This window comes from Tasmannia lanceolata, unplaced genomic scaffold, assembly GCF_043159265.1.
Source record: "Tasmannia lanceolata isolate RefF3 unplaced genomic scaffold, GAP_Taslan_0.1 ptg000016l, whole genome shotgun sequence".
NCBI lineage: Eukaryota > Viridiplantae > Streptophyta > Magnoliopsida > Canellales > Winteraceae > Tasmannia > Tasmannia lanceolata.
In genome coordinates this window covers 10,180,523-10,208,128 of record NW_027518693.1, presented here as the reverse complement: position 1 = coordinate 10,208,128, position 27,606 = coordinate 10,180,523, and the positions used below count along the sequence as shown (strand labels likewise).

The 27,606-nt window shown below is 39.7% G+C and overlaps 3 protein-coding genes and 1 pseudogene across 4 annotated transcripts; 3 read left to right on the top strand and 1 right to left on the bottom strand.

Moving 5' to 3' along the window:
* Window positions 1-1,422: 1,422 nt before the first annotated feature.
* LOC143848133 (histone H3.3) lies at window positions 1,423-6,956 on the bottom strand. The gene is made up of 5 exons (XM_077356967.1): window positions 6,742-6,956; window positions 6,030-6,101; window positions 5,837-5,913; window positions 1,985-2,075; window positions 1,423-1,899 (listed from the first exon to the last, which is right to left on the bottom strand). The coding sequence occupies exons 2-5, from the start codon at window positions 6,099-6,101 to the stop codon at window positions 1,729-1,731; spliced, it is 411 nt and encodes a 136-aa protein (XP_077213082.1). The 5' UTR covers window positions 6,742-6,956; the 3' UTR covers window positions 1,423-1,728.
* Window positions 6,957-8,452: 1,496 nt separating this feature from the next.
* LOC143848287 (pentatricopeptide repeat-containing protein At1g20230-like) lies at window positions 8,453-12,284 on the top strand. Its single transcript, XM_077357190.1, has 2 exons — window positions 8,453-9,691; window positions 10,344-12,284. The coding sequence occupies exons 1-2, from the start codon at window positions 8,887-8,889 to the stop codon at window positions 11,303-11,305; spliced, it is 1,767 nt and encodes a 588-aa protein (XP_077213305.1). The 5' UTR covers window positions 8,453-8,886; the 3' UTR covers window positions 11,306-12,284.
* A 1,973-nt stretch (window positions 12,285-14,257) lies between these two features.
* Window positions 14,258-23,927, top strand: LOC143848458 (protease Do-like 1, chloroplastic). Of its 2 annotated transcripts, XM_077357412.1 has the most exons (8): window positions 14,259-14,740; window positions 15,099-15,221; window positions 16,727-16,898; window positions 18,049-18,086; window positions 22,530-22,728; window positions 22,876-23,028; window positions 23,226-23,360; window positions 23,577-23,927. In XM_077357412.1, the coding sequence occupies exons 1-8, from the start codon at window positions 14,301-14,303 to the stop codon at window positions 23,652-23,654; spliced, it is 1,338 nt and encodes a 445-aa protein (XP_077213527.1). In that variant the 5' UTR covers window positions 14,259-14,300; the 3' UTR covers window positions 23,655-23,927. The 2 variants fall into 2 exon arrangements, with proteins under 2 accessions (XP_077213528.1, XP_077213527.1); XM_077357413.1 differs by lacking the exon at window positions 15,099-15,221 and having other exon boundaries at window positions 14,258-14,740.
* A 1,044-nt stretch (window positions 23,928-24,971) lies between these two features.
* LOC143847871 (pentatricopeptide repeat-containing protein At5g66520 pseudogene) lies at window positions 24,972-26,777 on the top strand (annotated as a pseudogene).
* The last annotated feature ends 829 nt before the right edge of the window (window positions 26,778-27,606 follow it).

Genomic DNA, 27,606 nt, shown 5'->3' with positions numbered 1-27,606 from the left:
AATGAGATATTATTATCAGAAAAATACATTGGAAAGAGGTGAAAATCCCCTGCCACTGTAGCCCAATTGATCAGTTATTGGAATTGATCCCAAGTCCTCTCATTCTTCATCCCGTTGATCGACTCCATGGATTTTCATGGAGAATCCATGTCAATATTCACCTGTACTAATTAGAGAGCCAAGATGGCTCATACTTTTTTTTTTGGGTAGGTATGCTGGAATCGAACCTCCTGCCTCCGGGGTTGAAGAAGAGATGGCTATAATACACCTTCACTGTATATGATTTCACAACAAGCATGCTCTAATTGGATGGCAAAATCATGCCCAATGCTCCAGTAAGATACTCTGCCATTGTTAGGGTCCATCGCAAAAAGCATTTCATGAGAGAGAGAGAGGGATGTCTCGCTGCTGCGAGAGCAACGTTGAAGAGCAGCGACGGTGAAGGAAGTTGCGACAAATATTGATTTCCAAATAATGTCTCGCGAAACAGATTTGAAAATTGGAATTTTTTGCACTGTTGTAGCTGATTTGGAAATTTAAGGATCTAACCCAGTTCAAAATATCAACTAAATCCAAATCTAAATCTTGTGGGTATCCAAACGTGGCCTTAGTTATCTTTTAAAATACACATTGTTTGGGTGATCCAAAGCATTCATTTGATGGGCCCTCACTATGGGTGCAACTCGGGTCGGGTTGAGGTTAACCCAACCCCGACCCAACCCGAGATTTTTAGCTTAAAAATTTTTAAAAAAAGTAAGGTCGCATTGCCCAAGCCCTCAACCCAAACCCAACCCAACTTTTTCCCGGGCTGAACCTGTTCGGGTTGAGCCCGTCCTAAGTTGCAACCCTAGCCCTCCTCACATATATAGGGTGTGCACAAAAAAATAGCTATGTAGGACCATTCGAACCTTGAAGGCAAAAAATGGACAAAGTTGTGAAGGTTTATACACACCATTTTGCCTATAGAAATCATTGGGTTGGGATGATCCTATGGAGCTGATTTTTTGGGCAAACCCTATCTATGTGAGGGCCAATCAAATGAATGCTTTGAATCACCCAAACAACGTGGCCCCACTATATTTTAAGCTAATGCATAAATAACTTATCTACACCGGTGTGCAGGCACTCTTCTATCATATATTGATGGTGTCCATTGCAAAAGGCATTTCGCGGCTGGTATGTCACATGTCAGACCAATCACCTCGTGAATGAAGACAAAAGTTTGGTTGGTCTGACAGGCAACAGAGCAGCCGCAAAATGCCTTTTGCGGTGCAAAATTTGCGACAGACCAGCTGAGAGGTAGTTTCCTCAATTTAAGCATCCCATTTTTTTACCATTGTACGATAGGAGAGTGACATTCACACTCATACTTCGCACCCTTCAAATGTTTAGCGAAAAGATGATCAAAGGAAAAGCAATCAATGGTCTAGGAACAGGTATATAGTAAGGAAACTACTAAATGTGCAATGACACAAAACCAATAACACGTCTTGGCAACAACATCAGACTAACAGAAGTGGAAAGACCCTCCTCCCCCAACCAACCAACAGACAGCAAACACATCTTCAAAAGAACTAGAATAGAGAACCAACATTCATAATCCAGTTTTGTAACCAGTAAGGTAATCCATCTGCCTAATGTTAATATATGCATAAGATTAACAGAGGGAAGAGAAGTACAAAAGGGCGGGGTGGGGTCGAGTTCAATTATCCATGTTGTGAGGAAGGATCAAGCCCTCTCACCACGGATCCTCCTGGCGAGCTGGATATCTTTGGGCATGATTGTGACTCGCTTGGCATGGATTGCACAGAGGTTGGTGTCCTCAAATAGACCCACCAGGTATGCCTCTGCAGCCTCCTGCAGGGCAAGAACTGCATGGCTCTGGAAACGCAGATCAGTCTGCAAACCAAACAACAAACACCATTATTAGAAGAACTAACAGCCAATGCACACCCCAACTACAATCAAGATTTCCTCATCTCACCTTGAAGTCCTGAGCAATTTCACGAACCAGCCTCTGAAATGGCAATTTCCTGATAAGGAGTTCTGTGCTCTTCTGATACTTGCGGATTTCACTGGAATAAACAAATTAAGCTGAGAAATCAGAGCTACCCAATAACAAAACAAAATGCAGGAAACAGCCACAAAAGTGGGCTTTCCCTGAGATTTGGTGTGGATTTAAAGCACTGCGCATTTCGAACTGTTTCAAAGACCCAACATGCATTTTTTCGCATTGGCCTCTTTCATCAACTGATAGAAAGATCAACGAGTCCACCATATTTTTTCTTGACAGGAAGATAACGTGATTAGCTCCATGTGCTCTGGATTCATTATTTGTATTCTCATCCAGGAGCAATACGTGTTTCAAAGAAGGGCTAAACACCACATCCTTGAACCGGAAAAGGCCTCAAATTCAGATGTAAAACACAGGAAATTTCTCCGCTGCAGGAATCACCACTACCACCACCACCACCTCCACACTGTAATTCCAGCCAAAACCCCGTGTCATTAAAAACTGTGTCTGCATATAATGGACGTTGAGAATTTTCTCTGCTCCCCAGTGGCATCCTCGGCTTTGAGATCCCTTTGTTTCACGGGCCGGTTTGAATTTAACGCTTATGAATCGCCAGAGAAGAAACATTTGAGACAGCTGAATCAGCGAAGAAGACCCATTTGAGACAGACAAATTGCAAGACAAGACCCATTCGAGAAAGATGAATTGCCGGAGAGGAAGACCCTTCTCAATTAAAAACCAAGAAAAAGACAGCAAATGTAATGGGGATTTTACAAGAAAGGAAAGGGTATGAAAGTCCTTTTTGTAAAATCCCTGGAGTACCTATTTTGTAAATCAAACAGCAGAACCCAGGTAATTCTGTTGTTTTAGGTAAATTCTGCTGTTTTCCAATTCCTGTCTCCTCTGGATTCTACTTATCCTTGCACTGGACCTGTGTCCAAAAAGACCCCCTAAGTAGTATTTGGTTGCATGGTACTTGGAGAGTCGGGGAATAACTAGGGGTGTCATTACCAATACAAAGAGAAGATTATGATATAGAGAGTAGAGGGAAGAAAGAGAACGAGCACCATTCCCAAGAAATGCCGAACAAATTCAACTTTTGTTCATTTTCAAAATATTCAACCGGTTATAAAGAGGGGACAAGAATGCCACATCACCAAACAAGGAATAATTATCCAAGAGACATCCCTTGGACCTTCAAGGGTTCATGCTATTTGGCAACCAAATAAGGAATTTTGCTGACATGGAACCGAAATCCCTAAGGGAGTGTTTAGCTATACATTCTCTCCGTAGCCATCAGCATTTTGAAGGAATTTCAAATGCCATTCCTCGTTTGGTTGACATGTTTCCTAGGTAATTATTGCATAAATGCCCCTCCGTAACTTTCTTTTTTGAATAGTATGCCCCTAACTTTCAAACCAAATTCTACAAAAAAAGGTAGGAATTTGGTTAAAAATGTTGGGGCCCCTAACTTCAACCAAACAACGTGGGCCCCACTGTGTTCCTTGTCGATGGACCAGATAAGTTACCTGGTCGATCAGAAACACATTCCCTATACATATAAGGAAAGTGTCTCTGGTCAATCGACCAGATAAGCCATTTGATCCATCGACTAGATACACTTAATGTGTTCCATTTGTTTTCATGTTAAGTGGGTTCTCAGAAGTAATTCTAGACAAATCCAATGCTTGTCTTCATGTTGACTTCTTATTCCACTACTCTATGCAGCCTATGTTGTGCATAGGCGCATAGCTTAAGCCACCTTGGCTTTTGTGCAACCCAACACTACCACTATTCTCTAACGCCCTATGATGTGCATCTAAGCAGAGCTTAAGCCACCTTGGCTTTTGTGCAACCCAACACTACCACTATTCTCTAAAGCCCTAAGATGTGCATCTAAACATAGCTTATGGTACCTAACACTACCACTATTCTCTAAAGCCCTATTTGGTTGCACAAATGCTCGGCATTCATTAGAAATTCAAATGCCAATGAATGTTGATTCCTTGTTTGATTGCCAATATTGCATTAAAATTCCACTTGTCTCTCCAACATGTTTCAGACATAATTATTGATTTTTCCCCCATATGGCACTAATGTCCCGACTACTCAATTTCAAACCATATTCTACCAAAATGGTAGAATTTTGGTAAGAAAAGTGAAAAAGGTTTTGTCTTTTCTTTCTTTCTTCCCTATCTCTCTCTTCACTCTATATTAGTAATGACATCCCTACTTTTTTCACTACTCTCAGAGAGGGGACTAGTGGTAATGACATCCCTACTTTTTCCACTACTCTCCGAGAGGGGACTACCACACAACCAAACACTATTTACCACTATTACACTATTCTTCTAAACAAATCAAATGCTTGTCTCCTTCCTTTGGGTGGCTTAGAGAGTAGTAAAATAAGATGTCAAAAGGGAAGAGAGAGAACAAAGAAAAGACATAACCTTTTTCAACTATTCTTCTACCAAAATTTTACGATTTTGTAAGAATTTGAGTAGGAGACGTTAGTGCAACAAAGGGAAACAATAATAATGATGTCTGGAACATGTTGGGGAATCGGGCGGAATTTCAATGCAATATTGGCAAACAAGCAAAAGACAACATTCATTGGCATTTGAAATTCCAATGAATATCGAGCATTTGTGCAACCAAACATGGCCTAAAAAGAAATTCCAAGCAAATCCAATGCTTGTATCCTCTTTGTTAACTACTCAGTCCACTACTCTCCGAGCCTACGCCACGCAACCAAACAGACACAACGAGTGTTTAGTTGTGCAAGATTCTACAAAGAGGTGGTGTTTGGTTGCACAAAATCCCGACATATTTGGGATGCAATTCCTCGTTTGGTTGCCAATATAGCATTGAACTCCCCAAAGACTCCCAGCATAACTCCTAGGTAATTGTTGCATGTCTGCTATTCTTGTTCCCTCATAACTTTCAAACCAAATTCCACAGAAGTAAATGCAGAATATTGATTTAAATGAGAAATTATATGATGCCCAACCGTGAGAATGTAAAGGGCGGTAAGAGACAAAACCTACTGCCTTGGTTTTTGAACCAAGGAAAAGTTAAAAAAAAAGGGCTTTCTTTTGGATTAAAAACCAAGGGAGAGATGTTTTTCTCTCCCTGCCCTTTATAATCTCACGGTCGGGCATCATATAAGTTCTCGCTCTCTCTCTCTCTCTCTCTCCTCTCTATATTGATAAAGACCCCCACCCACCCACCCACACACACACACACACTTATTCCCCTATTCTCCAAGTCTATGTCACCCAACCAAACACTACTTACCACTATTCCCTGAGGAAATCCAGGCAAATCCAATGCCCGTCTGCCTGTCTCCTCCCTGTTGACTACTATTAATTTTGCCTTGCATTTGGGTGCCATGTCAGCAAAAACCCATGTTTGATTGCTAATATAGCATTGTCATCCCAAGAGACTACTGAGGATGTCTCATGGTTAATCATTGGATGTCTAGTGATGTGTCACCCTTGTCCCCTCCCAACGAAATCCGTGCAAAATTCCACAAAAAGGTGGAATTTTGCATGTATTTCTTGGAAGCAATGCTTTATCTCACTCTCCCCCTCTTTTTCTCTCTCTTCTCTGTATTGGTAATGACACCCCATACCACTACTCTTCGAGGTTAACCACACAGTAGCTGCTATTCTCTGAGTTAAGTTCCTAGTAAATCCAATGCTTGTCTCCTCCCTGTCTGACTACTTAGACCACTAATCTATGAGGTAAATACTTGCAACCACAAAAAAGATTCCTTCAACCACAAAACAAGGAAATGGGAAACAAAAACATTTAACCTACCGAAGAGCAACAGTTCCAGGGCGGTATCTGTGAGGCTTCTTCACACCACCGGTGGTGGGAGCAGACTTACGGGCAGCCTGAAACACAGACAGATATTTAGCTCGAATTCAAATAGAAAAAGTAAGGAAAGGGCATTTGTAACTCGAATTCAAATAGAAAAAGTAAGGAAAGGACATTTGTAAGAGTAACTGGCCTTTGTTGCAAGCTGCTTTCTCGGAGCCTTTCCTCCGGTAGATTTACGAGCAGTCTGCTTCGTACGAGCCATCTGAGAATACAATATTCGTCATCAAAATTCAAAAAAAATAAAATTAATTAACTATCCACGGTCAAAATTAGTACGAGATAAATTATTCTGATTTGGAATGAAAAATCAGTCAAGAGAACCAGCCAAGGAAATGAATAGTGAAAAGAAAGGAACATAAATCTTGCAAAGAAGAGTCAATAGAGAACAAATCTTTCACAAATGAGCTTCTTCCATTAAAAGTTTTTCCTAAATCTACTAGACAAACTTAAGCAATTTCACACGAAAATCAGAGAACCTGAAAGATTTCTGGACGTCAATAGGGTTTGAAATGACTTCAACAAAAAAAAAAAAAGATGAAACAAGACAAGGAAGATCAGATAATAACCCTACGGGTAAAAATCAGATAATAAAACATAAAAAACCCTAATTCCATCAGAAAAATGCAGGAACATAAGAAACCCTAACCCTAGCTCCCCAGATAGATACCAAAACACTAATAAGAAACTTATGTTCAAACCGAACAGAAAACAGACACGCAAGTAATAAAACCCTAACCCTAACCCTAACCCTAAAATTTTGAGAAAAAAATGTAGACAGCAACAAAGAATATCCAAAATCTTCTTAAAAGCAGCATTCAAAGCAAAAAAAAATCATTGCTTACCTCTAAATTTCCTCAAGGAAGACGGAGAAGAACGCAAAATCAAGAAAATTGGAGAAAGAACAGAAAGAAGACGTGAAGTTGTGGTTTTATAACTTCTCGGCAACGGGTTGATGTACGAACGGTCGATCTGAATTCGTTCTTATCGAACGGCCAAGAATCGTTTTAGCTGTGTTTCTTCTGCTGGAGATCTGACGGATAAACTCTCCTCCAGTTGTTCTTCTTTCTTTACATCGGACGGCTGACTTTTGTTTCGTGTCCTCTGTTCGGATCGTGGTGCCTTTTTTTTTAATTTTCAAGGAATTTTATTCAACCATGAAGACCATTTTTAGGCTTCGTAGTTAGGGGTGTCGAAGGGCGGACCCGGTCGGTCCGATGGATCCAAAAAGGGTAGTGACCTGGATTTATGCACGACTACTGAATTTGTGTTTGAAAACATTTTAGAGGCGTCTTAATTAGGGTTGTAAGAGATGGATCCGAAGGATCCCAACGTTAATGGCCGGGATTTAGGCACAACAACTGAATCTGAAAATGTCAATTCGATCCATATCCTAAGGTCTGAAATTATTTTTGATCGGACCCGGATATATCCAAAAAAAGTCCAATGAATGAAGCCTTTTAGATCCGAAAAAGTACTCCATTGGATGATCTGTTTCAAAATGGGCCATGACTAGGGGTCCAACTCTGGCGGGCTCAACCATGAGCCAGATGAACCCAGAAAAAAGTCGGGTTGGGTTGAGTTCAGGTCGGGCTCGGGCTCGGGCTCGGGTTTTCTCAACCGGGGTTGAGTTCGGGTCGTGTTTGGGTTGAGGGCTTGGGCAACCCGACCCGAGTGAACCTGACATTTTTAATTTTAATTTTATTTTTTAAACTTAAAATCTCGGGTTGGGTTGAACTCGGGTTCGGGTCGGATTCAGGTTGAGCAAATGGTTGCTCGGGTCGGGTTCGGGTTGGCCTCAACCCGACCCGAGTTGCACCCCTAGCCATGACCCAAACTCAAGAAATTGGATCTGAAAAGTAATGCAAAAAAAAAATGATAGGGAAACTGGACAGATCGTGGCCAGGACAGGTAGATCCAATCTGGAATGGATCCATTGACACCCCGATCTTAATTGCTAATAATTAGGTGGGCCCACTTGTTGGACCCATATCTCTATTGTTATTTGATTAGACCAAGTATGTTCGATTGACGGAATTTTTAGGTTGATGATCTTTTCAAATTCAAATTCAAATTCAAATTCAAATTCAAATTAATTTGTGAAAATGAATTATTTAACAACATACCTACAAAATTTACAAAAGGTTAAATAATAAAGAGGGAAATGTTATCCGCACTACTGTTTTTTGATGAGGACACTCCTCACTTTATTAAAAGTAAGGTATGGCCCGCACCATAGGATGATCTAAACCTTCCATTAGATGGGCCACAACCTAAATATGATGTTCAAAAATCATTCCCATAGGAGGGTTAGGATTAACCTATGGAAATGCTTGTTGGGGCACAACCTATTTAGGCTGTGACCCATCTAATGGAAGGTTTGGATCATCCTATGGTGCGGGCCATACCGTACTTTTAATAAAGTAAGGAGTGCCCTCATCAAAATAGAGCAGTGTGGATAACATTTCCTAATAAAAATCATAAAAATTTACAAAATTCAACCACCGCTCTTCCCCTATTCTCCCTAGACAACTCCCACCTCTCTTTTGACTACTCTCTCAGCCAATCAGGTCTGTTGAATTCTTCCCATGTCACATGTGAATTACGTATGCTCCTCTGCATTCATAGATACACTACATCTGGCTGTCCCAAGTAAAAAAGGGGGCGGATGTATTTTTAATATTAAAAAGCATACTCAAAACCACAAATAATTTTTCATTTTCGTTCTTTCTAAATGACAATTCTTCTTTCTCTTGAGAGAGAAGGTAATTTTTTTGTAATATCACAAAACAATTTCCCTTTGTCATTATTTTCTCATTTTCCTTGTGTGCCTTCCATTTATCAGCATTGCTAGCACCACTTGCGTATGTAGAGAATGGTGCAGCACAGACTCTCTCTTTGTATCCTTCCCGCTTAAAGTACATCAGCCCCACACAAACCAATTAACCAAACAAAGCACAAAAGCCCAACCCAGAGCTCTTGCAATACCAATGCCCAACCTCCTCTCCGGAATTCAAATTCTCCTCCGTACGATCTCCCCTACCCTCCACACACTCGACCGTTACTATTCCCGCCATTTCCTGCAACTATCAATCAGGGCCATCTCAACTCAAGAAGTGTTTGCTTCCAATGTCAAGATAGGATATCTCGCGCGTGCAGGCAGAATCAAAGCTGCCCGCCATCTGTTTGATAAAATGCCCATAAGAGACATTGTCTCTTGGAATGCAATTGTTGCGGCCTATTGGCAGAATGGAGATATAGAGGAGTCAAAGAAACTGTTTGACTCAATGCCAGAGAGGAATGTGGTTTCTTGGAATTCGATGATTGCCGGTTGCATTGAACATGATAGAGTTGAGGAAGCTTGCGAGTATTTTCGCGAAATGCCCAAAAGGAATATCGCCTCTTGGAATGCAATGATTTCTGGCTTTGTAAAGTATGATAGGATCAAAGATGCTGCTCGGCTTTTCGAAGAAATGCCTCAGAAAAATGTGATTTCTTATACAGCCATGGTTGATGGGTATGTTCAGAAAGGGGAGATTGAGATGGCCCGGAATATTTTTGATCACATACCGCACAAAAATGCTGTTTCTTGGACTGTTATGATAAGTGGGTATGTGGAGAATGGGCAATTTGAGGAAGCAAAAAAATTGTTTGAACAGATGCCTGCTAAGAATGTTACTGCATTGACGGCTATGATTGCGGGGTACTGTAAGGAGGGGCAGGTGAAAAATGCTAGACTTTTGTTTGAAGAAATTCAACATAAGGATCTAGTCTCTTGGAATGCCATGATAGCAGGTATGCATGATCAAAGCAACTTGTGTGCACTATGCATGCTGACTCTTTGGTGACAACATTATTTCTAGGTAGAACAACAAATTCTCTTGTACTGGGTGAAATTTATCTTTGAAATAGGGAATTGGTCAACAATTTAATGCTATGAAACAACCAATTACTCCAAAAACTTGAGCTTTTAAAGTTGGTGTTATTTAATCATTTATATTTTAACACTCACCTCAGGAGTGGCCCCTCTTTTTTGGGTTGGCCGTACACGTGGATTTTTAATATCTAGGAGTGAGCAATAGCTCTGATACCATGTGAAACAGCCAATTAATCCAAAAGCTTAAGCTTTTAGAGTTGGTGTTATTTAATCATGAGTGCTGCTAGGGAAACTAAGAGTGGAACCGAACATATACGCCCACACCACATGGCATAGGAGGGGTGGTTCTGCCATTTTAAAGGAAACAAAAAGCCAAAAAACAAGAAAAGATTGCTAACGTGGGAAAAAGTCTATTTGTTCGGTTCCACTCTCGGTTACCATATCATTATTCTTTAATCATTTATACTTAAACAAATGTTAGGGAAGACATATCCCTAAGTCCGTATAGGAGCATCTTAACTTTTTTTTAAGGGTTCTAAGAGCTTCTAATTTGTGTTCTCATTTTCACAGGTTACACACATAACGGGCAAGGCGAGGAGGCATTGAAGCTACATATTGAAATGCTAGAATCGGGTACAAAACCAGATCATTCGACCCTCGTTCTAGTTGTTACCGCATGCTCTGTTCTCGTTTCATTACAACAAGGGATGCAAATTCACACAATTGTTATCAAAAGTGGGTTCGAGTTGAACATCTCAGTGTGTAACACTTTGATCACCATGTACAGCAAATGTGGTAGCATTCGTGATTCAGAGTGTGTGTTTGGAGAAATCCTAAATCCCGACATAGTTTCATGGAATACCATCATGGCCAGTTATGCACAGCATGGCTACTATGAGAAAGCAATCAGTTTGTTTGAAAAGATGGGGATGAATTGTTTGAAACCAGATGGTATCACTTTTCTTATCGTCTTCTCTGCTTGTGGGCATGTGGGGAAGGTGAAAGAGAGCATGGATTTGTTCAATTCGATGACCAAAGATTACGGAGTTGAACCAAGGGCTGAACACTATTCTTGCCTGGTTGACATATTGAGTCGAGCGGGGAAATTGGAGAAGGCGTATGAATTTATCAGAGAGATCCCATTCGAAGTGGATGTTTCCGTTTGGGGTGCTTTGCTTGGAGCATGTCGAATCTATTCGAATGTGGAATTGGGAGAATTAGCTGCTATGAAACTGGTTAAATTGCAGCCTTGGAACTCGGGGACTTATGTTTTGTTGTCGAATATATATGCGGCCGCTGGTATGTGGGGGGAGGTTACGAAAGTAAGGGGACTGATGAAAGATCAAGGAGTTAAGAAGCAACCTGGGTACAGTTGGATGGAGATTGGAAACAAAGTGCATTTGTTTGTGGGAGGGGATATATCACATCCAGAGATTGATAAGATTCATTTGGAGGTCGAAAGGATTGGTTTGCACATGAAGGCAGTCAGTAATGTTAGACAATGTATCAATATGGAGCTGCATGTATGTTAAAACTGTCTGAAGATTAGGTTAAACATTCGTATCTCCATTTTAACCAAATTCACATCGGCAGGAATGTTTGTGCTAATGGCAAAGGGAGTTGTTCATTGAGGAAACCCACTTGTGGAAGCTTGATATGTGTGACATTGAGTCTCCAGTGAGCTTCAAAGCAGCGTTTCAAAATGCGAATGCGGGTCAAAACGCGGCCAATGCAAATCCTAGTCGACTCGGCACGACTTGGTTGAGTATTTGGTTGATGTGGCTAAATACTGGATTGACACAGCCATAAATTGGGAGAGTCAATGGAATTTTGACTGACTTTGTAGAACAAAATGCGGACTTGGACAAGAATGCGGCCAAGGCAACAGGGAGTCGACTCAGGGGAGTCAACAATGACACGGGGGAGTTTTGAAACTACGCTTCAAAGCATTAAAACAAAGCAAATTCTTTAGGGTTGGCTACATAGTGAAGATTCAGGTAGATATCATCGATTAAGATGACAAAAATATCAACATTCACCTTTGGTAAAAAAACTAGGGATGAACCCAAAGTCGAGGAGGGCTTGAAAGCTGAGAGGCCATTACAGAGGGAGGCCGTTAGACCACTTCCTATATATCAGTACACAACAAAGACAAATGATTTTCAGAGTTCATATGAGGATTGATTTGTAAGTGAAGCTAACAAATGGAAGAGATGGGATGATGAAAAGAAGCTGCATGAGAGTGACTACTGGCATAAAACCAAGAGGTCTGCTTTGTGTTAACACATGTTTCATGATCAGTGGCACCAGCAAAGAAGCCAAAATTTTATTTGCACATTGCTCCGAATATGACTCTTTGACAGTCCCACCTCGTTTAAGAAACAAATCCTTCATTTTATTTTGAGTAGTTATGTTAGAATATTATAAGGAAATCTTATGCATTTCTGCACATATATATTATTATTGATGTGTTTCGCTAAAAAAGAATTGATGTTTGAGAATTATATCCTGGAGAGCTGATGGAACCACAGATTTTTTTTTTCTCCTTTTTTTAAGACAAATGTTATTTTTCTTTTTAAGCAATAAAAATAATCCACTAAAATCCCTACCAAGTTGAAGGGAAAGTTCTATAAGACAGTTGTGAGGCTAGCCATGCTGTACGGCTCAGAATGTTGGGCCACCAAGAAGCAGCATGTGCATAAGATGAGTGTAGCGGAGATACGAATGCTTAGATGGATGTGCGGCCACACAAGGTTAGATAGAATTAAAAATGAAGACATTCGTAACAAGGTGGGGATGGCACCAATTGAGGAGAAGATGAGAGAACACCACTTAAGATGGTTTGGACATATCCAACATAGGCCTTTGGATGCTCCAGTGAGAATAGGCGACTCGTGCCAAGTTGATGGAGTAAAAAGATGTGGGGACAAACCGAAAACAACTTGGGTAACAAAGAACATAACCTTGGATATGATAGAATAGAAGAAAATGATCCACGTAGACGAACCCAACTAGAGCTAGGATTAGAGTCGGGTAGATTCCTTTCACCTTCGTCAAGAAATTTTTCTAAATGATTCATTTAGCCGACCCCAACTAATTGGGAAAGAGGCTTTGTTGAGTTGAGTTGAGAAAAATAATCGAGTAAAGCAAAGATGGGAGGATTTCTACAACCTGGATTTCTTACTTAAAAGCCAAGAAATGCTGTCAAACTAAAACCTGGATTCTAAAATCCGTGTATCCAAACAGCCCCTAAGAGTTGAATTATAGATCTTGAATGGTCTATTAAAATGCTCTTTGCTAGAGCTTAAGTGGTTAATAAGATTTTAACATTCCTAATACTCTTACCAATTGGGGCTATCCCTTCTTAGAACATTTTTCTATCCATTTTGTTCCAAATCTTCCACATAATTGCAAATGGAGAAAACCCCAAAGAATGTACCCTATATCAACAAGAATTATTATTTTTTGATATATGTACCCTATATCAACAAGATGACCACCCCTCAAAATTTTTAAGAAGATTCAAGGCAAAATCTAGAAATACATAAAGGTTGTCAAACCAATTAAGGAGCCACATCACTCACACTCATTGCTTGATATCAGGGGTCTTTATTTTTTACCTCGACGACAAACGCATGTGGCACCCTAACATACTGTATGTTAAGACTAGCTTGATCTGGTGCAACTCACCAACTTCTCCAAAAGCTTAAGCTGCAGGAGAAAGAGGTTATTTATCTTTTATACTTTAACAGCCCTAATGGCCTTACATGTCCAATGAGATCTTGTGCCCTCATTGAAAAGCTCATGAACTACAAGCCACTCGAGCCACCCTTCCTACTAGCTTACCCTTGTTGTGCACTACGTTAAGCCCACTTCCTGTGAGCTACCTGTGTCAAGATCCCATTGAACACAAGACCCTCAAGCCCTCTGCGAAACTGTCCAATTACGAGGGATGTTCATGCCAAGCACGAATCTGCTAAGTCTCATGATCCGACTGTCCAATGTATAAACCCATATCATGAACCAATCAGCTAGACCAAACTCTCTTATATTCATTAGCCATGCCTTGTTTAGGTTTGGAGTTGGGGAACCATCGAGACTTGGGTGTGGGAATATCAACATTCGATTACTAAAGAAAGGTGTTTTATAATTTGAGAAGTGTGTCACGTTAAGAGTTTTAGTAGAAAGATACTTAGAAGAAAAGTGTTTTGTAATGTGGGAAGTGCCGTTGTCAAAACAAAGGAGCGCCAATATCATTAGAGGCAAACGATACAAAGACACGCTTGTGTTACGGTTTTCTCCCACACCCCTCCGAACATTGCCATATGTAATCTACATTACCTGTACTTTTCATTTTATCAAAGACAAGGGGTGTTTTTGCATTTTAGTGTACGAGGCCCAAAAGGGGTTTGAATCATCCTAGAAGGGGTGCGAATATATCATTGCCCTATGTATATATATATCCAAATATCTTACACAAGACACTAGTACTCGTTCTCCTTGCGCAAGCTGTCCTAGAACTCAGCTATGGCTACTACTTCCCTCATTTTCTCCCTATTCCGTTCCCCTTCCACCCAACCCTCTCTCTCCCAAACAAATAAACCTCTCAGATTCCTCTTCTCTCGTTCTCTCACCCACAAAAACCCTAACCCCACTTCACTTCCAATCCTCCTCATCCATCTCAACAACACCAGCAAGAACAACCTTTCCTTTTCCTCTTCTTTCTCTAAATTCATTTCCAACAATGAAACCAGTTCAAATCCATTCATCTCTTCACTTCTCGATTCGTTCTTCCTCTTCTTCACCTCTCTTGCCTTGTCTTTCTCTCTCCTCATCACCAATGTCGATTCCGCGGCCGCATTTGTAGTCACCCCTCCTCGGAAGCTCCAATCCGACGAGCTCGCCACCGTCCGTCTCTTTCAGGACAACACTCCGTCGGTCGTCTACATTACTAATCTCGCCGTCCGGTAATTCTCTCTCATATACCCTAGAATTGTATTGAATTTCAACAATGGCAATGATTGGCAAGCAACATCATTTACTTTTTCCATTAAGTTCAGTTTATACAAATGCTCCGTTTGAATTAATTCATTCTGATATTTGGGGTGGGTATTATACTGCATCATTTTATTGGGCCAAGTTTTTTTTTTAACTATTGTTGATGATTTTAGTCTTGCTACTTGAGGTTTCTAATTTGTAATATTTTGTATATTTGAGTCCTAATTGGTTGTTTTTGCTTTTGGGGTCTGGTGATTGATTAGGTTTTCGTTGTTGGGTGGATTTTAAAATTTTCTTTTTCTATTTGTTTTTTTTTTTTTTTTGAAGACAAGATTCATTTACGCTGGATGTACTGGAGGTGCCACAAGGGTCCGGATCGGGATTTGTTTGGGATAAAGATGGGCACATTGTCACGAATTATCACGTCATTCGTGGCGCATCCGATCTCAGGTTTTCTGTATTTGTATTCATTTTACGTGATCATTGCGTATATTTCGTCTTAATTTGCGGCATGGTTTGGTTTTTCTAGGGAAGAAAGTAAAGCTACTTAGCGGATAAATTATTCTGTGTTACTGGTAGTATAAAAACAGTGGATATATGGGTTATGCCACTACTGATTACATTATTCGAGTAATTGGAGGTTGTAACTTCTGTACCTTCTGGTAGAAGGAAATACTTATTATTAATTTTTTTTTTAATATTTTAAAGTTGGTCTAAAGTCGCCCTTTTCAGGTTGCTTAAATGCCTACTTCCTGAATTTTTTTAGCACTTATTGTGGTGCTTGCCACTTTCCCAGCTATTATCAGTAACTTTTGAATTGAAGAATTCTGAATTTGGGTTTGATGAAAAAAGTGGGTGGTGAAAAAAAAATGTATTTAGTGTCTTATCAAATGAAACTAAAAGTTTTCACAGGAATTCCTCTCAAGTCTCAATACTGTGAAAACTTCTAGTTTCTATAATCTTTTAGAGACTTTGACAATTATTTGACCAACTCATTGGAGGAGATGTATTGGATCGTTAGGTGGATGATACAAAGCCTAAATTCATGTATTGCTATTACATGCACCATCCAAAAAATTTATCACCGAGTGAATGTTTATTTCAAGCAATTTGGGCCCCTACGTGTTGGAATTTGCGGTGTCCAATACATGTCCAAAAATTGTCAACTTGGACGGTGGAGCTCCCTTCATCCAAGAAACAATATGGTCCGAGGACAACATTTGCTTGTGGTTATTCGGTCCAATACATATGTATTTTGAGGAGTATGATATGTATCTTAAATCCGATGCTTTAAAGCATGCTACAATGACATATCGTGGATAGAGTTGCCTTTGGAATAATTGTCCTGGTGGAGGGTTGAATTCTTGTCCTCGATACTCGGTAAGACTATTCCACAGTATTCTTGTTATGGTATGACCATTGAGATGATTGGATGCTGTGACTTCAAATAGATCACATTGATGCAGAACTTCAATGTTGTTACCCTAATAGTTTGTGAAAGACGGGGTAAACGTGTTTCTATAGCAATGTGTATGCTGAGCTTAGTAAGTATTTTATCTGTGAAGTATTAGTCTCATATTAGTGGCTCAAATCATTAGATGCATTAATCTGAGGCACTTGCCTGGCAAAAGATGTCATTTCTGAGTGACAGGGCGCTCTAGTGTGCAAGGGCTCATGATTGACTCTTCCATTTAAACCTGCTACTAACCTACCAAAATGAAATAAGAAGTCTACTTCAATATTCTGACATGTTGTTCTTCTTGTTTTTAATGTTTCGTTCTAGTGTGTGATGCATTTCCGGTTTTTTCGGTGCAATATTTTGTGTCACATAGTATTCTGGTGTTGAATTGTTTCTAACATTCGCATCATTTTACGTAGTAATATTGTTTTGTAATCAAAATTTTGGAAATTATGTACAAAGGGCACCATCTTTATTTTTCTATCGGTATCTACAGGGTCACTCTTGCTGACCAATCAACATATGATGCAAAAGTTGTTGGATTCGACCAAGATAAGGATGTCGCTGTGTTGCGTGTTGATGCGCCAAAAGATAAACTAAGACCCCTACCTGTTGGTATTTCTGCCGACTTGCTTGTTGGACAGAAAGTATATGCTATTGGAAATCCAGTATGGTTTCTTCGTTGCTTGTCAATCTTGCTGCATAGTTAAACATGGTCATTTCCTTTTTCTGTTGTCTTTTTAGCTTAGATATTTCCACTCCATGCCATATGATATGCTGAGGCTATCTTTACACCTGAAAAGAACAACAAAGAGCTTTTTGAAATTACTATGTCCCACTGTAGTATCTTCAAGTTCGAATATGTTTCTGTGATCTGCACCATTTGTTATTTTTCAAGAAATGTTACTTGCATCATTGATTTTAAGCTTATGCCGCATTGGCAGGTTCTTGTGTTGACTTGGAGGAGTTTTTTTTTTGTTAGCATTTATATTTTGAACCTGCTTTAACGGTTACCCTAGGCCTATATTCAACTGATTTTCACCTAAACCTACCAATTCCTAATTCATCTTTTAGATTATAAAATATTTTCTTAGAAGTGCTGGGAAATCTCTCTCATCACCACCTGAGTATTTGAACCATTTCACGGCTATAGGGGATGAAACCTGTAGTTATCACCCTGAAACAAGCATGCCTGAGTTCCTTTTCAAAACCACCAACAAATTTGTCTCTAGAGAGCACTTTCCTGTTCCTTGTTTTCGTCATTTCCTTCCAAATCTCCAGTGCCAAAACCAAATATGGAACCTCTTTGAAACTATAGTCGGAGTATGCTTCTTAGCTTCTAAGTACTGATGTGTGTTTTACTGTGAGTTAGTGCGTGGTTTGTTAAGATGTCCAAATATGATTTTTTTATAGGTTTTCATGCTTATTTCCTGTCATTTGTTTGATTGCATAGGAGAAAAGAAAATGGAGATAGATACAATTGGTCAGTATTTGCTGTTAAATTTGTAATCCTGATAAGTAGAGTGATGCCTGTCAATAAATTACAGGGTGATTAAATTTTGATGCTGTTTCACCGACACTGGGTGCAGTTGTTGTTCTAAATCACGTATTATTATTATTATTATTATTATTTGAAAAGAAAATCTAAATCATCTATTATTAATCTGCCTCTACCAATTTCATCTCTGTGTTAGTTTGAGGCTTTGTTAATTGTATTTGCTCAATGTAAAAATTTCACATAAATGGCTAATGCTGTTTCGATCTACATAACTGACCAGGGGACTGATGTGTTTTTTTTTTACTTGTATGTATTTGCAGTTTGGCCTTGACCATACACTTACAACTGGGGTTATCAGGTCGGATATTTTTGTAGTTTAATATTCACCTCGTCTTCTTTTTGTAAAAAATGGGAACATGGGATATTTTCTGATTTATCTTACTAATCAACAAATAAGAATTTATTGAGTGAATTGAATGTTGATGGTGCTGATGTCTGGCTGTACTAGTGACAGTTATTGCCACTAGTAATTAATTTTATCATAACTGATTTCATTAAATATAAAGGGGGATATAATGGAAGAAAATAAGGAAGAACAAGAAGCTGTTTCATTCAAAAAAGAAAAAAAAAAACAAGTTAGTCACTAGTGTCACGAAGTAAAGAAGATGGGTTAAAGTGTCACTAGTCAACTCATTACCCTAGTAATCTAACATTATGTGATTTATATCGAATTTATTACCAATACCTTACACAGAGCTAATAAGGATATAAATAAAAAAAAAGAGAACAATCTCCCAATCCTTACATGTGTTTGTGCGTGTGTATCTGTGTGTATACACACACAGCATGGGAAGAGTTTTGACCGGATATAATGTACATAAACTTCATTCTTTTTCACTCTTTCTTGGCAATCCACTTTACTATGTTATGTTCTCTCATGAATCACTGAATTAGAGGTTATATGAATTGCTGCATGATTATCAGAATAGAGTTTCAATGGAAGTCTAATCATAGCTCCCAATTCCACTAATAAAGTTTTGGGACGTATCAACTCCCATGTGCCATGTGTCATAGATCTATATTCAATTCCAATATCGATTCCAGCCACTACAGACTATATCTTCCTTTTTCATGTTTTGCTAGATTATCCTCCTATAAGTCGTAATGTCTTTCGCATATGCACCATTAGTCTTCTACATCCGTGTGTCTATGCTTAGCATACAAGATCCTTTTTCCCGGGGTAAAATTCAGGTATCTCAAGATACGGTAAACCACATATGTTGCCATGTATAAGGAGGTTGCATAATTACCTTACCACACATACAACATAAACTATATCTAGTTTAGTGGTGGTGAGAAAAGCTATTTTCCCGACTATTCTTTGGTACATTCCCTTATCTTTAAGAGCATTACTCACCTCTATATGAAGAGAGTGATTTGATTCCACATAAGTATCAGCTGGTTTAGTCCTAAGGTTTCTCTATCTGATTCACAATGTCAAGGAAATACTTTGTGACATTAAAATGCCCTTTGTTCGAAACAAGTTTTATACGCATGAATGCGTGATGTTGAGAAATCTACTGGGCAAAATCCGATCCGATCGTGCACAAGGAAACATAATGGTAGAAATAAAAGCAAACCACAATATGAACGCCGACATCTACGTAGTTCGGCCAAGATGCCTATGTCCCACGTGCGAGAACACGATCTTCCACTATGAGGAAACAAAATACAAAGATTACAATGGATTATAGTCCCAAACCCACAAACCAAACCCTTATCCTCTCAACCACAACCCTGCACAAGACCACCCAAGAGAAAACCAAGAAGAAAAACACAATTTTCTACTTTTTCTCTTCTTCTCTCACCCCATGCCTTGCCCTTCATGTAGCCATTACACACATAAGAGAAAAAACCCTATCTCGGTTTTGGCTTCCACTCTTAGTCTCCCACAAAGTGTCAAATATCTTAAATTGTTTCCCACACTTTTCTATTTTGGCTTCCCACCAAAATGGCAATATCATGGGAAACAAGACACTTTTTTTTGAATGATCACCAATTTTATTGAAAAATAGATCGAGCTGTTCAAAATACAGAAGTGGAAAAAAAATCATAAAATGAATCAAGGTACAATAAAGACACTTTCCCAACAACATTATATGAGAATCACACACACACACACACACACACACACACACAACTCATTGTGATCAAATTTTCCTCTTGCATGAAGTGGTTTTATCATAGTTACCAGGGTGGGAAACGAATTCGGGAAATGAAACGTAAAATGGAAATGGGAAACGCATGAAAAGAAATATAGGGGAAACGAGAAACGAGAAAACGATAGAAAATCGTATGAGAAACGTCTTAGGAAACGCTTTAGAATCCACGGAATATGTGGTTTTGTAGATTTAAATTTTGTAAATTTCAAATTTCTATTTGAATTTTTATTTTATTTTTTATTATAATGTATGCTATTGTTTTGTTTTTTAATATCTATTCCACAATTTTTTATGTGTTCTTTCCAAAATGATTTTCGTAAGTTTCACACATGTTTCCTATACGTTTCACATGTGCTTTCTACGAGTGTTGCATACGTTTATCATGCGTTTCACACATGATTTACATAAGTTTCTCATATATTTCCCATGCGTCTCAGAAATATTTCTCTAATTTTTTTTAATCATGTTTCGGAAACGTTTCCGAAATGCGGGAAACACGTTTTAGGGGAAATGGGTTTCCCACCTGCGAGAAACGCGTTTTTAGGGGAAACGGGTTTCCCACCCGCCCAAGGAGTTTCCGGAAACTATGGATTCTATTAAATTGGTCGGGACATACACTTTCGTCTTAAACTTCTGTCTCTAACGACCGTTAATTACATTTCTTCCTTGAGTCGTATTGTTTACTCTTCTTTTTTAAATGGTCCTCATCGAAAAATAAATCCCGAATCATAGGGAATATTAATAAATTTGCTTTTGATTTTGCTTTTGTAAGAGAGTCCTTCCGGAAGAGGAACTCTCTCGAGTCCTAAATAATAGTAATTCAATTAAGGATTTTAAGTTTCTTCATGGAGGAAAGAAATTTTCATCTTCTTCCTTCCTGAGGAGAGAAATCCTCTTCCTTCTTGGGGAGAGAAGTCTTCATCTTGGATCTCTCGGAGGATAGAAATCTTCTTCTCGGAAGAAGTCTTCTTTCTTCTTCTGGTGGAGAAAACTTTGATGATGTATCTTCTTCTTCCTGGACGAAGTCTTTTTTCTTCTTGAACTTCCCGAAGGAGAAAACTTTGAAGATGTATCTTATCTCGAATCTCTCTAAGAAGATAGCTTTGAAGATGTGTCCTCTTCATCTTGGAGGATGCCACTTTTCTTCTTCCCCCAAAAGAGAAGAGTCTCCAAGTAAGGAAACTGTAAAAGCGAAAGAAAGAAATTAGGTAAAACCTTTTGTCACCTTTTTTTTTCCTTTCTTTCTCATCTGCTTCTTCTCCTTGAACGTAGCCTTTCTCCCCAAACGATATAATCTCCCCCAAAAGAATCTCTCACTTCCTATTTATAGAATTTGGAATTTTGTCTTGGGGTCGTTAGCAACTACGATTACCTCCCTTTCTTTTGGTTTCATATCCCTCAATTTTCTCCTTCATGGGAAGTTGCGCAGCTTCCTTCTTTTAAATTGGAGATGACTCAAGTCCTTGCCCCGCAAATGTTTCCTTTAAACTTTTTACTTTTCCTTAAATTTAGTGATTCCCTTTCTTAGCTTTAGTGTAGGTTTTGCGACCGCTTTTCATTTCTTAATAAAGCCTTTTATTTTCCTTTTCTCTTTTCTGCTTTTTCTTGAATTTAGGGATCTTCTTTTTAACTTAAAAATAGGCGTGTGACCAATTTTCTTTTTTATCAAGGGTTTACTCTCTCTCTCTCTCTCTAAATTTTCTACTTCAACACCTGTCAACGCTTTTTGAATGTCCAAAAAATATTCTAAAAGACCCAAATCCTTAGTATCAGACTACTCAAATATTTTTATGGTATCTTTTCCAGTAACAACAATGAGAGTAGTAGTTTACTTCTTTACTCAAATAATGTATAGTCTACACTTACTCCTAGAACTATTCTTCAATGTAGCTGCACTAGTTCTTGCAAACCAGGCTCGAGGTGAGCAATCCATGGTTGCCTCTCTATGTGCTCCTCTAATACGAAATGGTAAAAAAGAATAAAAAAAATAGAAGAAAAAAATGAAGAAAGAAGTTGATAGTGTCTCGAGAAAATAATATCAGTTAGTAAGTTTAATCAACCCCAACTCAACTACATAGAGATGTGCTCATCTAATACGAAATGGTAAAAAAGAGTAGAAAAAAATCGAAGAAAAAAAAAGGGAGAAAGAAGTTGATAGTGTCTCGAGAAAATAATATCAGTTAGTAAGTCTGCTCGACCCAAGTCATCTATATAGAATCTACATAGAAGGCCTTACACAAATGTAAGAAAAATATATATCAAGTGAAAGGAACGGACTCCCAACACTTATGAATCCTGTAGGCTTATTGAATTGCTGATGTATTTTCTGTATTAACTGTTAACATTGAGTAGATAAAGCCTTAACATCTGCTGGTGCAAATTTCATTAACAGTGTTTTGATGAGAAATATTTAATCATTTTCTCCCTCTATGTTAATAGTTACATGCAAGTTTTCCATGGGGATTTATTATGACACATCTCCCTTTTCTATGCCAGATTCAAGTGATTGATAATGTCTAAATTTCCATTAATATGATCGTCTCTTGGATTCACTGAGGCCTTCTATATGTCATCTGCAGTGGACTTCGCAGAGAAATCAGTTCCGCTGCCACTGGACGACCAATACAAGATGTCATACAGACTGATGCGGCCATAAACCCTGGGAATAGTGGTGGCCCACTTCTTGATAGTTCCGGAAGCTTAATCGGGATTAATACAGCTATTTACTCTCCGTCCGGAGCCTCCTCTGGCGTGGGATTTTCAATTCCAGTTGACACAGTCCGTTATTCTTCATATTTTGACTTTCATTCTTTAGAAGATAAACATGCCTATAGATATCATGTTATTTTTTTCTTTACGACAGAATTCTTCGTATTTCACTTTCCGATAAACCATTGAGCAGCAATTATTTTTTCACTTTTGTAGGTGAGTGGCATTGTTGACCAGTTGGTGAAGTTTGGAAAAGTCACTAGGCCTATTTTAGGGATTAAATTTGCACCAGATCAGTCTATGGAGCAACTTGGGGTAAGTGGGGTCCTCGTCCTAGATGCTCCCGCTAAGGGTCCAGCTGGCAAAGCGGTAAATTCTTTATCTTCTATTGTAGCATTATCGCTTCATCACTTTTTTAGGTGTGTAACAATAAGGAATGACTAAGTGTAATGTTTTTTTTTTTTTACATTTTCAAATAGATAAATTTTGGTGTGCTTTTATGTTTCATTTCAGATGAAGCTTAGAACTTTAAAGGCTTTAGTACAATATGGCTTCTTTTTTTTCAGGGTCTGCTACCAACCAAACGAGATGCCTATGGCCGACTTGTATTGGGTGACATCATAACATCTGTGAATGGGAAAAAGATCAGTAACGGGAGTGACTTGTATAGAATCCTTGACCAATGTAAAGTAGGCGATACGGTATGATTTTCATTTTATGTTCTAATATCTCTGATGTATTATTTTCTATGGGCCTAACATTATCGTACTTGTTTAAACTCGACTCTGCTGAAACCACAAGTGGATGCTCAAAGAAATGATTAATATGTTATAATTGAAGATGGGTTTTTGTCAAATTAAATGCTGGATGAGTGGAAAATAATTCACTATTGATTTTTATTTACATCTAATATTTAGTTGACGGTGGAGGTCCTGCGCGGCGACCATAAAGAGAAAATCCCAGTGCTCCTTGAACCAAAACCTGATGAATCCTGATCATCTCGAGCAAGGAGAATCAACGGTTGATCCAGGCTCCCTTTTAGTTTATCAGTACATGTAAGTACACATTGAATGGATATCTATTGCTCTGTGTATTCAATCGGTGCATATCTGGAAAATGGATTTCTATTGCTCTGTGTATTCCGTTTGGTGCATTTCTGGAAACATGTATTCAACTCTTGGTTATGGAAAATTCAGGTCTGCTAGAGAATTTGTGTAGACAGGTTATGTCACTGTGTATATATATGGAAACTGGGCTCATCTCATCCACCTATGCATCTTACATGTCCTGATCTTAACATCTACAGAAATGCTTATATTGTGGGCCCTACCCTAACGGAATATTTTAGATTGTTGATCAGGTCCTGGGATCAGTCTTTATGTAGACTACTGGGTCCCTCGAAAGGCTGTTGGTCTTCTATTCCCAGACTGCCTCTTATCCAGGTTTTGTACTTTGAGTGTTTGCTTTAGTCATTAGCAGGGAAATGGGATTATCGAACTTCAGTCCTGTATAGTATGGTGGTGGCCAATTGGATCAACAGCCCTGATTTGCCGATTTGTATGGTGAGACAGAGAGAAGACTCCAATTTTCAGTTTGAGTGAAAACAAATGAGGGGTATGTGACTTACCCCTCTCCTCCTTCATTTACCCCAAAGTGGGTTAAGCAGGGGTTTTCACCGTGGTCCAAATAATCTTACCGAGAAAATGATCCTAGTCCTACCCCTACTTGTTGTAAAATGGCTGGGTCAAAAAGTGTTATACATTTGCCCTCACAACATGTGGTTACCTAGAACATTGGAAATCAAATACTCGCTTAGTTTCCATTACAGGCTGAAATAACAACAGAAATTAGTTCTAGAGTCAACTAATATGAGGAAAGTAATTCCTCTAAAATGGTTTACCCTCAAGTGTGTTTTTGCTCTCATATTTACCCTCTCACCGGAACTAAATCATTAACAACTGACCCATAAACCTCACTCAATAGCTGTAGTGATAAATGCAGAGTTAAATCTAGGTAAATGGCGTGAATCCAATGAGGCGCCCTTGCAGTTGGTTTGTTTTGTAAGGGCGCCTTCACTTTAGCAAGGGCGTTCTTGTTTCTTGCAAGAGCGTCCCATTGGATCAACGTCAGAAGGTACAGCTCATAACATAACCTAACTTCAACGGGTAGGGCCCCCGCCACTACTTTTGCCCAAACCAAGCCTACTGGTACAACGTAAAAACGGTTAAATGGTCTGAAGTTCTTTACCGAATAAGGGTGTATCTACCGAAACAAAAGGAGTGTTGATAACAGTTTCGTTGTCGTGTGCATGGATGAAATTGAAATCCTTAAACCTAAAACAACTCCAACAGTTCCACGCCCACGCCATAACCTCTGGCCTCGTCCTCGACCCATTCCTCGTCGGAAACCTACTCGAATCCATTATCCAACAAAAACCCAATCCCAAAACCCTAGAATATGGCCGCCTACTCTTCTTCCACGCCCCTAAACACACCACTTTTATGTGGAATACCATCATCAAAATTCATGTCTTATATGACCTCCCAACACATGCACTCCACCTGTTCGACGAAATGCTCCAACGAAAAACCCTACTCAATAACTTCACATTCCCTTTGATTTTCAAATCTTTCTCTCAGTTGCAAGCCCTCCGTGAAGGAGAATCTGCCCATTCGCTAACTATTAAACTCGGATTTGATTCCGATACGTTTGTGCAAAATGCACTCGTCCATTTTTATGGGGTTTGCAAATGTGTTGCGTATGCACGCCAACTGTTCGACGAAATGCTTGCACCGAATATTGTCACTTGGACCTCTCTCCTTTCTGTATATGCAAAATTTGGGGATTTGGGTGTGGCTCGGCAGTTGTTTGATGTTATGCCGGAGAGGAATTTGGTTTCTTGGAGTGCCATGATGGCTGGATATGTGCAAAATGGGCGGTTTTTGGAGGCTCTTAGGCTATTACATGAGATGCAATTCTCAAAGATTTGTCCAAGTCCGTCGGTGTTGGTTAGTGTTTTGATAGCAATAGCGGAGTTAGGTGCACTTCAAGAGGGGAAATGGGTTCATGGTTATATAGATAGGAGTAGCATGGGATGGACTCCAAATTTGAAAACTAGTTTGGTGCACATGTATGTGAAGTGTGGGGATGTGGTTAGTGCATGGCAGTTGTTCGGTATAATGCGTGACAGAGATTTGGAGCTGTGGAATGCTATGATTGTTGGGTTAGGTTTACATGGGAGAGGTGAGGACGCATTAAGGATTTTCTCTAGCATGGTGAATGAGGGATTGAGACCAGATGATGTAACCTTCATTGGGGTTCTATCTGGATGCAGCCACGCAGGGCTTGTAGATGAGGGCTTGGAGTTTTTCTCTAGCATGAGCCGAGTGTATGGTGTTACGCCAAAGGTGGAGCACTATAGTTGTGTTGTGGACCTCTTGGGACGAGCTGGGATCATCAGAAAGGCCTTGGAAGTTATTGAAAGAATGCCGATGGAAGCAAATGCCAGAGTTTGGGGTTCACTGTTTGGTGCATGTAGAATTCATGGGGAAGTCGAATTGGGAGAGAGCATAGGGAAACGCCTCCTTAAGCTGGAGCCCTATCGTGCTGGGCGCTACGTGCTTTTGGCGAACATGTATGCGTCCATAGGGAGATGGGAGGACGCCGTTGGAGTGAGAGAGACGATGAAGAGAAATGGGGTTGAGCTCGAGCCAGGGTGTAGCTTGATTGAGGTTGATGGTGTCGTTCATGAGTTTCTTGTGGGGGATAGGGTTCACCCTAGGACTAGAGACATTTACAATATGTTGGATGAGATGGTTAAATTATCTAGGAATGAAGGGTATGTTCCAAGTACAAAATATATTTTGTTTGATATTAGTGAGGAGGAAAAGGAGGGTGCATTATGTTGGCACAGTGAGAAACTGGCCATTGCATTTGGGTTGATATCTACTGATCCGAGGGCAGTGATTCGAATCGTGAAGAATCTCCGCATTTGTGGCGATTGCCACTCGATGACGAAGGTTATCTCTAAGGTTTACGATCGGGAGATAGTAATTAGAGATCGTAGTCGGTTTCACCATTTCGAAAAAGGCATATGTTCTTGCATGGATTATTGGTGAGTTGTTTCATCATCACCATATTCTACGTCGACGCTGTTTTTATGGGTTCCCTGTTGTCCCATTTTACCCGATGATGCATTATTCTGCCAATGACTCATGGCTTGGAGACATTGTTGGGCGTGAAACAACTGACATCAATGTAGAGAGGGGTACGTTTCGATATTGAGGAACTACGAAGTGGTAATCTCTGAAAGGAAGGCTTACCAGTGTTGACCCCGCAGTGGGTGCCACCGCCGGATGGGTATTTTAAGCTGAACTTTGATGGTAGCTCTTTTGGGAATCCCGGCAGGGCAGGATTTGGAGGATTGATCCAGAAGGCCGATGTCGCAGTCCTTAAGACCTATGAACAGGGGCGGAGGCAGATATAGCATGAGGGGGGCCATGGCCCCCCAATGACTAGCAAAGTCCCTTATATTTGCATGGCTGTACATGCATGATTGGCTAGTTTAGTGGGCATGGCCCCCCCAATGACCAATGCTTAGCAAGTGTAAATTAGTCCGGCTCCCCCAAGTGTAAATTCCTGGCTCCGCCCCTGCCTATGAATATGTGACGCCAATGAGGCGGAGACCATGGCCCTTCTTTTCGGCCTTAAAAAGGTTCAATACGAACAACTTCGGACCTCTCATCGTTGAAGGAGAATCGGTGAAGACAATAGCATAGGCATCCAATCGATCCTGAGGCCCATTGCATATTCCTGACACGATCAATGCAATCCGTGACATGGTTTAAGCGATTCGCCCACAAATTACTCATAGGCGCAGATCGGCTAACATCTTGGCGGACGGGCTGGCCAAGGAGGGCGTGGACTTGATCCAACCAAGGGTCTTGA